The sequence below is a fragment of the Lithobates pipiens genome, unplaced genomic scaffold (assembly GCF_037356315.1).
Source record: "Lithobates pipiens isolate NorthernLeopardFrog02 unplaced genomic scaffold, aLitPip1_a1.2 Scaffold_47, whole genome shotgun sequence".
In the NCBI taxonomy this organism is placed as follows: domain Eukaryota; kingdom Metazoa; phylum Chordata; class Amphibia; order Anura; family Ranidae; genus Lithobates; species Lithobates pipiens.
The window spans coordinates 4,992,101-5,003,796 of NW_027507871.1; the positions used below are offsets into that span (position 1 = coordinate 4,992,101).

The 11,696-nt window shown below is 50.2% G+C and overlaps 1 protein-coding gene across 2 annotated transcripts in view; it reads right to left on the bottom strand.

Annotated features, from left to right (window-relative positions):
- Positions 1 to 11,696, bottom strand: part of LRRC23 (leucine rich repeat containing 23) — a 39,365-nt gene that overhangs the window by 17,032 nt on the left and 10,637 nt on the right. The window contains exons 2-3 of one of the 2 annotated variants that reach the window (XM_077467137.1): positions 3,411 to 3,590; positions 1,036 to 1,148 (exon numbers count right to left, since the gene is read on the bottom strand). In XM_077467137.1, coding sequence (XP_077323263.1) covers positions 1,036 to 1,148; positions 3,411 to 3,587 — 290 coding nt within the window. In that variant the 5' untranslated portion in view covers positions 3,588 to 3,590. Of the gene's footprint in view, positions 1 to 1,035; positions 1,149 to 3,410; positions 3,591 to 11,696 lie in introns of those variants that run through there. The other variant, XM_077467138.1, reaches the window with a different exon arrangement.

Here is an 11,696-nt window from a genome sequence, read left to right on the forward strand (position 1 = left end):
AGCGTTTACAAAATAGGGGATAGTTTTATGGCTTTTTTATTAATAATTTTTTCTTTACTAGTAATGGCGGCGATCAACGATTTTTATTTTTATTTGCGGCATTGCGGCGGACACATCGGAAATTTTTGACACATTTTTGGGACCATTGTTATTTATACAGCAATCAGTGCTATATAAATGCAGTGATTCCTGTGTAAATCTCACTGGCAGTGAAAGGGTTAACCACTAGGAGGCGGTGTAAGGGTTATGTGTGTCCTAGGGGCGTGTTTCTAACTGTGGGGGGCGTGGCTGTGTTGTACACGTGACATCACTGATCTCTGCTCCAAATCACAGGGGAGCAGAGATCAGTGTCACTTGTTGCTAGGCAGAACAGGGAGATGCTTGTTTACTTTAGCACCTCCCTCGTTCTTCCTCCCCCGTGAGACGATCGCGTGTATCCCCGCGACGATTGAGTCCGCGGGACCCGACTCACGGAGGTCCCGACCTGCGCACGCGCGATGGCACGGTGGCAAATTTAAAAGGGACGAACCTGTGCGCCCATTTGCCTGTCCGCGCCATTCTCCCGACGTGGGCCGGTTCGGGAAGTGGTTAAATTGCGCACGCCCCGAGGAACTCCGACAAACTATAATTCTTACAAAATTTCCAGAGGCGACATTTTTAAAAGCCGTTACAGGTTACCGGTTCAGGGTTACACGGGAGGTCTGGCGCTAGAATTCCGGCTCTCGCTCTGGTGATCGCGGCGATACCTCGCATGCGCGGTGCGATCGCCATTTACAATAGTGGCACCTTTGTTCCTTGGGAGGGGGGGGGGGGGTGTAAAATTTTCTTGAATTATTATTGTATCATTTTTTTTATTTACATTTTTTTGATTTGTTACACTGTCTTATTTTTTTGAATCAACTTTATTGCTATCATAAGGGATGAACACCACAGGCAGTGACGGGTCCTCCTTATATAGAGCTATGGGATCTATAAGACCCCGGATCTCCCCTCCCCCCCCCCTCCGGATCCTCATACTTCTACACGTGAACTTACTTATCTTTAACCTCCAGCTTGACAAAGGCGTGGGCCAGACCGCTTCCTGTCTTGCACAGCAGGCTCAGTCCTTCCTTCAGCATGTCTTCTGTTAGCGGCACATGGGGCGGAGGCTGGAAAAATCCCCCCCCCCAATAAAAAAAAAATTAGAAGCGGCCATGAGGGTGACACACATCACTATACGGGTGAAGGGAAGAACCTTTGTCTCATTTAAATGGTGTGCCCCTGTATGAGAGCCCCGCCCACCTACTTCCTGTCTCAGTGGCCATGTTGTCACCAGAACAGGAAGTGACAAGAAATCCCTAAAGTGGGTACACAGACAGCAAATAAAAAAAAAAAAAAGTTGACGAGTAAAATATTCCCATTAATTCCCGAATAGCGGAGCACACCTTCAGGGGTAAAGACGCCAAGCAAGGGGCTCATCCTCTCCCTGAACTGGCAGCCAATTAATAATAAAAAAAAAAAATTAAAAATAAAACAGCCAGCAGCATATTGAAACATCCAACCCTTGTAAAAAAAATGTATTGTTCCAGAACAAACGTCGAGGAAGCCCCACTTTGGACCTCTACTGACGCGTTTCACAGCCAACGTTTGTAAAAACGTTATTGTTCCAGAACAAACGTCGAGGAAGCCTCCACCGACGCGTTTCGCCCCAACATTGGGCTTACACAGGAGGGGCAGGAAGGGGGAGACGTTTCTACAGATTTCACCTGAAGATAATTATAGATAGGGTTACACCGATACCGGTGCCGATACTAAGCAGTTGCACGAGTATCGGTACTAAATGCTCCAATACCTGAAACCGATACTTTCAGGCTCAGATATTTCAGCTGTCAGCGGGATTCCCCCAATGACAGCTGAAATGTAAAAAAAAAAAAAAAAGCTGTCAATTATCGGTTGTTAACGTGAACCTTCAGTCATTTTTTCTCCTTTCCATCTATTAAATCTTCTGCTCTTGTTGTTGTTTTATCTTTGGATAGTAAAACATTTTTTTCCTGCCAGTAAATCCCTTTATACAGTCCACTTCCTGTTTCCTGTCTGGTCATTAGCCTAGGCTTATGACATCATGCACAGCTCTCTTTCTCTCATGAGAGTTTTCCAGGAAGGGGGGGGGTGAGTCATAAGAGGGCCAATGAGAGCTGTAGAGCTGGAGGTGTGTGTCTGTGGGTAAATCCAGGAAGTGAACAGGCAGCAGCTTCAGCTGCCCACAGTTAAAATGGCTGCAGCCGGACTCATCGGAGGGAGATTTCTTCAGCAGTACAGAATCGCAGTATATATAAAATAATATGCAAAGTGGTTGGAGGGAAGCTTCAGAATGGCAAAGATGTTTTTTATTACAAATGATGTGAGCAGACTGCAGTTCCCTCTTTAAGTGATGGGGACCCCCCTAATCGCTGGACCCTGGGACAGGCGAGTGTCCGATTATTAAAAGTCAGCAAATACACTTTTTGAACTCTGCTTTAAGGAGCGGGGCAGCCGCGTCCTTAACAACCGACGACTCATTCAGTTGTCAGTGGAGTAAACCAAGTCCTGGCGATTGGAGCTGTCAAAAAAAAAAAATCACGGGGCAATGTTTATCAACAACATCGCTCAGCTGCTGGAATAGAAAGATAAAAAGAAACATTGTTTCCTTTTGTATCTTTCTTCTGTTTCTTAATCTACAGATCAAAGGGATGAACTTCCATCTGCAGATGAGCTCAGTTTAAAGCAACCTGTCAAGTAAAAAATTTTTTTTTTTTGTTAAATGTTATTCTGTTTAACCCCTTATTAACCCTTAATTTACTCGAATCAGCCTTATTAACTCTTTATTCTCCTTCTCTATTTAATTATTATTTACCTGCTGATTTTTTTTTTACTACTATTTTTTAAACTATTATTAATTAAAACTTTTTTGTTTGCTTTGCTCGGTAATATTCTTACACCTTTAACATATATTTATACGTTGAAAAAAGTATTCCATTTGTAAAGAATTGCATTGCACCATGGCTGACAGCTGAAGTGTAAGCCTTTGGGGCCTGTAATGTATATTAAAAATTTGCTGCAGTCAGGATTAATCCTCCTAATTGCCTATTATCCTTATTACCCGTGATTGTCAGCGCCATCTGGTGGACATAATGCAGCATGTTCCTGATTGAGGTATTTAAGGAAAATACTGCATTGTGGCCACCAGATGGAGCTGCCATCATAAAAAAAATGAACATATTCAGCAAGTTCTGGTGATTATGTGTGATAAGCTTTGTGAATTCTTGGATATTTTTTATTAACAGAACCGTTTAAGTTGAGATTCGACAAAAGGGGGAAAAAATCCATAAAGGTAAATGGAGCATTGGGACCTCTCTCTTTCCATCCTGCCCCCGATTTATTTTATGCCTCACCTCCTCTGGCTCCGCCTCCTCTGGCTCCTCCTCCTCTCCTTCTTCCTTCTCTTTTCCTTCATGCTCTTCTTCCTTTTCCTCCTCTTCTCCAGCCTCGGCGTCCTCATCTGCCTCCTCTACAGGATCCTGAGCGTCCTGCTCTTCCTCCTCCAACACATCTTCCTCATTGTCAGACATTTCCTGGGGTTGATAACAATACTCATATATAAAACGTTCTGAGTAGAGCACATGTGTCAAACACAAGGACCACGGGCCAAATCCGGCCCACCAGGCCATTTTATGTGGCCCTCGCACCTCTTCTACAGTGCCCCATTGTCTCTGCCCCCTCCTCGTCTCAGCAGCCAGCAACAGAGAGGAGAACAGAACTCCTCCTACAGATCCTGAGTTTTTCTGTGCAGCCACAGACAGGCTCGTCTTTGCTCCCCCCACCCCCCATCTCAGCAATTGGCAGAAAAAAAGGAGGACAGAACTCCTACAGATCCTGAGTTTCTCTGTGCAGCCACAGACAAGCTCATCTTTGCCGCCCCCACCCCCATCTCAGGAGGACAAAACTGCTCCTACAGATCCAGAGTTTCTCTGTGCAGCCACAGACAAGCTCGTCTTTGCAGGAAAAAAAAAGAGGACAGAACTCCTCCTACAGATCCTGAGTTTCTCTGTGCAGCCATAGACAGGCTCGTCTTTGCTCCCCCCACCCCCCCCCCCCCCCCATCTCAGCCGTTGGCAGAAAAAAGGAGGACAGAACTCCTACAGATCCTGAGTTTCTGTGTAACCACAGGCAAGCTTTTCTTTGCCGCCCCCTACTCCTCATCTCAGGAGGACAGAACTCCTCCTACAGATCCTGAGTTTCTCTGTGCAGCCATAGACAGGCTCGTCTTTGCTCCCCCCCCCCCCCCCATCTCAGCCGTTGGCAGAAAAAAGGAGGACAGAACTACTACAGATCCTGAGTTTCTCTGTGTTACCACAGGCAAGCTTTTCTTTGCCGCCCCCTACCCCTCATCTCAGGAGGACAGAACTCCTCCTACAGATCCTGAGTTTCTCTGTGCAGCCATAGACAGGCTCGTCTTTGCTCCCCCCACCCCCCCCCCCCCCCCATCTCAGCCGTTGGCAGAAAAAAGGAGGACAGAACTCCTACAGATCCTGAGCTTCTCTGTGTACCACAGGCAAGCTTTTCTTTGCCGCCCCCTACCCCTCATCTCAGGAGGACATAACTCCTCCTACAGATTCTGAGTTTCTTTGTGCAGCCATAGACAGGCTCGCCTTTGCTGCCTCCCCACCTCCCATCTCCGCAGTTGGCAGAAAAAAGGAGGACATAACTCCTCCTACAGATCCTCCTATGGCCCTCCTCCAGACTCTGTACATTCTGCTTCCAGCTTCCTCCCGCAGAAGCACAAAGTAAAGGGGTGCACTGTGATGTAAGGAGGAGTGGGGGACTCTTGACATCTGATGGGGGGGGGGATTCACTGTAAATCTAGTCTTACAGATATAACCCTTCGAGGATGACTATAATCCTGATGTGGCCGGCGATGGAGAGTTTGATAGCCCGGGATTGTACACTAGGGGCACCATAGATGAGATACAGGGGCTTCCTCCATCTGTCGGGAGACGTCCTCTTATCAAACATCATTAGAGGTCCTAGGAGAGCACCAATGGGACAATCAATGAGTATGGAGGACAGAGATGACAGAGCAGGCAGTATGGAGGACAGAGATGACAGATCAGGCAGTATGGAGGACAGAGATGACAGAGCAGGCAGTATGGAGGACAGAGATGACAGATCAGGCAGTATGGAGGACAGAGATGACAGAGCAGGCAGTATGGAGGGCAGAGATGACAGAGCAGGCAGTATGGAGGACAGAGATGACAGAGCAGGCAGTATGGAGGACAGAGATGACAGAGCAGGCAGTATGGAGGACAGAGATGACAGATCAGCAGTATGGAGGACAGAGATGACAGATCAGGCAGTATGGAGGACAGAGATGACAGAGCAGGCAGTATGGAGGACAGAGATGACAGATCAGGCAGTATGGAGGACAGAGATGACAGATCAGGCAGTATGGAGGACAGAGATGACAGAACAGGCAGTATGGAGGACAGAGATGACAGAGCAGGCAGTATGGAGGACAGAGATGACAGAGCAGGCAGTATGGAGGACAGAGATGACAGATCAGGCAGTATGGAGGACAGAGATGACAGAGCAGGCAGTATGGAGGACAGAGATGACAGAGCAGGCAGTATGGAGGACAGAGATGACAGAGCAGGCAGTATGGAGGACAGAGATGACAGAGCAGGCAGTATGGAGGGCAGAGATGACAGAGCAGGCAGTATGGAGGACAGAGATGACAGAGCAGGCAGTATGGAGGGCAGAGATGACAGAGCAGGCAGTATGGAGGACAGAGATGACAGAGCAGGCAGTATGGAGGACAGAGATGACAGAGCAGGCAGTATGGAGGACAGAGATGACAGAGCAGGCAGTATGGAGGACAGAGATGACAGAGCAGGCAGTATGGAGGACAGAGATGACAGAGCAGGCAGTATAGAGGACAGAGATGACAGAGCAGGCAGTATGGAGGACAGAGATGACAGATCAGGCAGTATGGAGGGCAGAGATGACAGAGCAGGCAGTATGGAGGACAGAGATGACAGATCAGGCAGTATGGAGGGCAGAGATGACAGAGCAGGCAGTATGGAGGACAGAGATGACAGATCAGGCAGTATGGAGGACAGAGATGACAGAGCAGGCAGTATGGAGGACAGAGATGACAGATCAGGCAGTATGGAGGACAGAGATGACAGAGCAGGCAGTATGGAGGACAGAGATGACAGAGCAGGCAGTATGGAGGACAGAGATGACAGAGCAGGCAGTATGGAGGACAGAGATGACAGAGCAGGCAGTATGGAGGACAGAGATGACAGAGCAGGCAGTATGGAGGACAGAGATGACAGAGCAGGCAGTATGGAGGACAGAGATGACAGAGCAGGCAGTATGGAGGGCAGAGATGACAGAGCAGGCAGTATGGAGGACAGAGATGACAGAGCAGGCAGTATGGAGGACAGAGATGACAGAGCAGGCAGTATGGAGGACAGAGATGACAGAGCAGGCAGTATGGAGGACAGAGATGACAGAGCAGGCAGTATGGAGGACAGAGATGACAGAGCAGGCAGTATGGAGGACAGAGATGACAGAGCAGGCAGTATGGAGGACAGAGATGACAGAGCAGGCAGTATGGAGGACAGAGATGACAGAGCAGGCAGTATGAGAGGACAGAGATGACAGAGCAGGCAGTATGGAGGACAGAGATGACAGATCAGGCAGTATGGAGGGCAGAGATGACAGAGCAGGCAGTATGGAGGACAGAGATGACAGATCAGGCAGTATGGAGGGCAGAGATGACAGAGCAGGCAGTATGGAGGACAGAGATGACAGATCAGGCAGTATGGAGGACAGAGATGACAGAGCAGGCAGTATGGAGGACAGAGATGACAGATCAGGCAGTATGGAGGACAGAGATGACAGAGCAGGCAGTATGGAGGACAGAGATGACAGAGCAGGCAGTATGGAGGGCAGAGATGACAGAGCAGGCAGTATGGAGGACAGAGATGACAGAGCAGGCAGTATGGAGGACAGAGATGACAGAGCAGGCAGTATGGAGGACAGAGATGACAGAGCAGGCAGTATGGAGGACAGAGATGACAGAGCAGGCAGTATGGAGGACAGAGATGACAGAGCAGGCAGTATGGAGGACAGAGATGACAGAGCAGGCAGTATGGAGGACAGAGATGACAGAGCAGGCAGTATGGAGGACAGAGATGACAGATCAGGCAGTATGGAGGACAGAGATGACAGAGCAGGCAGTATGGAGGACAGAGATGACAGAGCAGGCAGTATGGAGAGACAGAGATGACAGAGCAGGCAGTATGGAGGGCAGAGATGACAGAGCAGGCAGTATGGAGGACAGAGATGACAGATCAGGCAGTATGGAGGACAGAGATGACAGAGCAGGCAGTATGGAGGACAGAGATGACAGAGCAGGCAGTATGGAGGACAGAGATGACAGAGCAGGCAGTATGGAGGACAGAGATGACAGATCAGGCAGTATGGAGGACAGAGATGACAGAGCAGGCAGTATGGAGGACAGAGATGACAGAGCAGGCAGTATGGAGGACAGAGATGACAGAGCAGGCAGTATGGAGGACAGAGATGACAGAGCAGGCAGTATGGAGGACAGAGATGACAGAGCAGGCAGTATGGAGGACAGAGATGACAGAGCAGGCAGTATGGAGGGCAGAGATGACAGAGCAGGCAGTATGGAGGACAGAGATGACAGAGCAGGCAGTATGGAGGACAGAGATGACAGAGCAGGCAGTATGGAGGACAGAGATGACAGAGCAGGCAGTATGGAGGACAGAGATGACAGAGCAGGCAGTATGGAGGACAGAGATGACAGAGCAGGCAGTATGGAGGACAGAGATGACAGAGCAGGCAGTATGGAGGACAGAGATGACAGAGCAGGCAGTATGGAGGACAGAGATGACAGATCAGGCAGTATGGAGGGCAGAGATGACAGAGCAGGCAGTATGGAGGACAGAGATGACAGATCAGGCAGTATGGAGGGCAGAGATGACAGAGCAGGCAGTATGGAGGACAGAGATGACAGAGCAGGCAGTATGGAGGACAGAGATGACAGAGCAGGCAGTATGGAGGACAGAGATGACAGATCAGGCAGTATGGAGGACAGAGATGACAGAGCAGGCAGTATGGAGGACAGAGATGACAGAGCAGGCAGTATGGAGGACAGAGATGACAGAGCAGGCAGTATGGAGGACAGAGATGACAGAGCAGGCAGTATGGAGGACAGAGATGACAGAGCAGGCAGTATGGAGGACAGAGATGACAGAGCAGGCAGTATGGAGGACAGAGATGACAGAGCAGGCAGTATGGAGGACAGAGATGACAGAGCAGGCAGTATGGAGGACAGAGATGACAGAGCAGGCAGTATAGAGGACAGAGATGACAGAGACAGGCAGTATGGAGGACAGAGATGACAGATCAGGCAGTATGGAGGGCAGAGATGACAGAGCAGGCAGTATGGAGAGACAGAGATGACAGAGCAGCAGTATGAGGACAGAGATGACAGATCAGGCAGTATGGAGGACAGAGATGACAGAGCAGGCAGTATGGAGGACAGAGATGACAGAGCAGGCAGTATGGAGGACAGAGATGACAGAGCAGGCAGTATGGAGGACAGAGATGACAGAGCAGGCAGTATGGAGGACAGAGATGACAGAGCAGGCAGTATGGAGGACAGAGATGACAGAGCAGGCAGTATGGAGGACAGAGATGACAGAGCAGGCAGTATGGAGGACAGAGATGACAGAGCAGGCAGTATGGAGGACAGAGATGACAGATCAGGCAGTATGGAGGACAGAGATGACAGAGCAGGCAGTATGGAGGACAGAGATGACAGAGCAGGCAGTATGGAGGACAGAGATGACAGAGCAGGCAGTATGGAGGACAGAGATGACAGAGCAGGCAGTATGGAGGGACAGAGATGACAGAGCAGGCAGTATGGAGGACAGAGATGACAGAGCAGGCAGTATGGAGGACAGAGGATGACAGAGCAGGCAGTATGGAGGACAGAGATGACAGAGCAGGCAGTATGGAGGACAGAGATGACAGAGCAGGCAGTATGGAGGACAGAGATGACAGAGCAGGCAGTATGGAGGACAGAGATGACAGAGCAGGCAGTATGGAGGACAGAGATGACAGAGCAGGCAGTATGGAGGACAGAGATGACAGATCAGGCAGTATGGAGGACAGAGATGACAGAGCAGGCAGTATGGAGGACAGAGATGACAGAGCAGGCAGTATGGAGGACAGAGATGACAGAGCAGGCAGTATGGAGGACAGAGATGACAGAGCAGGCAGTATGGAGGACAGAGATGACAGAGCAGGCAGTATGGAGGACAGAGATGACAGAGCAGGCAGTATGGAGGACAGAGATGACAGAGCAGGCAGTATGGAGGACAGAGATGACAGAGCAGGCAGTATGGAGGACAGAGATGACAGAGCAGGCAGTATGGAGGACAGAGATGACAGAGCAGGCAGTATGGAGGGACAGAGATGACAGATCAGGCAGTATGGAGGACAGAGATGACAGAGCAGGCAGTATGGAGGACAGAGATGACAGAGCAGGCAGTATGGAGGACAGAGATGACAGAGCAGGCAGTATGGAGGACAGAGATGACAGAGCAGGCAGTATGGAGGACAGAGATGACAGAGCAGGCAGTATGGAGGACAGAGATGACAGAGCAGGCAGTATGGAGGACAGAGATGACAGAGCAGGCAGTATGGAGGACAGAGATGACAGAGCAGGCAGTATGGAGGACAGAGATGACAGAGCAGGCAGTATGGAGGACAGAGATGACAGATCAGGCAGTATGGAGGGACAGAGATGACAGAGCAGGCAGTATGGAGGACAGAGATGACAGAGCAGGCAGTATGGAGGACAGAGATGACAGAGCAGGCAGTATGGAGGACAGAGATGACAGAGCAGGCAGTATGGAGGACAGAGATGACAGATCAGGCAGTATGGAGGACAGAGATGACAGAGCAGGCAGTATGGAGGACAGAGATGACAGAGCAGGCAGTATGGAGGACAGAGATGACAGAGCAGGCAGTATGGAGGGACAGAGATGACAGAGCAGGCAGTATGGAGGACAGAGATGACAGAGCAGGCAGTATGGAGGACAGAGATGACAGAGCAGGCAGTATGGAGGACAGAGATGACAGAGCAGGCAGTATGGAGGACAGAGATGACAGAGCAGGCAGTATGGAGGACAGAGATGACAGAGCAGGCAGTATGGAGGACAGAGATGACAGAGCAGGCAGTATGGAGGACAGAGATGACAGAGCAGGCAGTATGGAGGACAGAGATGACAGAGCAGGCAGTATGGAGGACAGAGATGACAGAGCAGGCAGTATGGAGGACAGAGATGACAGAGCAGGCAGTATGGAGGACAGAGATGACAGAGCAGGCAGTATGGAGGACAGAGATGACAGATCAGGCAGTATGGAGGACAGAGATGACAGAGCAGGCAGTATGGAGGACAGAGATGACAGAGCAGGCAGTATGGAGGACAGAGATGACAGAGCAGGCAGTATGGAGGACAGAGATGACAGATCAGGCAGTATGGAGGACAGAGATGACAGATCAGGCAGTATGGAGGACAGAGATGACAGAGCAGGCAGTATGGAGGACAGAGATGACAGATCAGGCAGTATGGAGGACAGAGATGACAGAACAGGCAGTATGGAGGACAGAGATGACAGAGCAGGCAGTATGGAGGGCAGAGATGACAGAGCAGGCAGTATGGAGGACAGAGATGACAGAGCAGGCAGTATGGAGGAAGAGATGACAGAGCAGGCAGTAGGAGGACAGAGATGACAGAGCAGGCAGTATGGAGGACAGAGATGACAGAGCAGGCAGTATGGAGGACAGAGATGACAGAGCAGGCAGTATGGAGGACAGAGATGACAGAGCAGGCAGTATGGAGGGACAGAGATGACAGAGCAGCCAGTATGGAGACAGAGATGACAGAGCAGGCAGTATGGAGGACAGAGATGACAGATCAGGCAGTATGGAGGACAGAGATGACAGACAGGCAGTATGGAGGACAGAGATGACAGAGCAGGCAGTATGGAGGACAGAGATGACAGAGCAGGCAGTATGGAGGACAGAGATGACAGATCAGGCAGTATGGAGGACAGAGATGACAGAGCAGGCAGTATGGAGGACAGAGATGACAGAGCAGGCAGTATGAGGACAGAGATGACAGAGCAGGCAGTATGGAGGACAGAGATGACAGATCAGGCAGTATGGAGGGCAGAGATGACAGAGCAGGCAGTATGGAGGACAGAGATGACAGATCAGGCAGTATGGGAGGCAGAGATGACAGAGCAGCAGTATGGAGGCAGAGATGACAGAGCAGGCAGTATGGAGGACAGAGATGACAGAGCAGGCAGTATGGAGGACAGAGATGACAGAGCAGGCCAGTATGGAGGACAGAGATGACAGAGCAGCAGTATGGAGGACAGAGATGACAGAGCAGGCAGTATGGAGGACAGAGATGACAGAGAGAGGCAGTATAGAGGACAGAGATGACAGAGCAGGCAGTATGGAGGACAGAGATGACAGATCAGGCAGTATGGAGGGCAGAGATGTACAGAGCCAGGCAGTATAGGAGGACTAGAGATGACAAGATCAGGGGGGGGGGGTACCATGAATG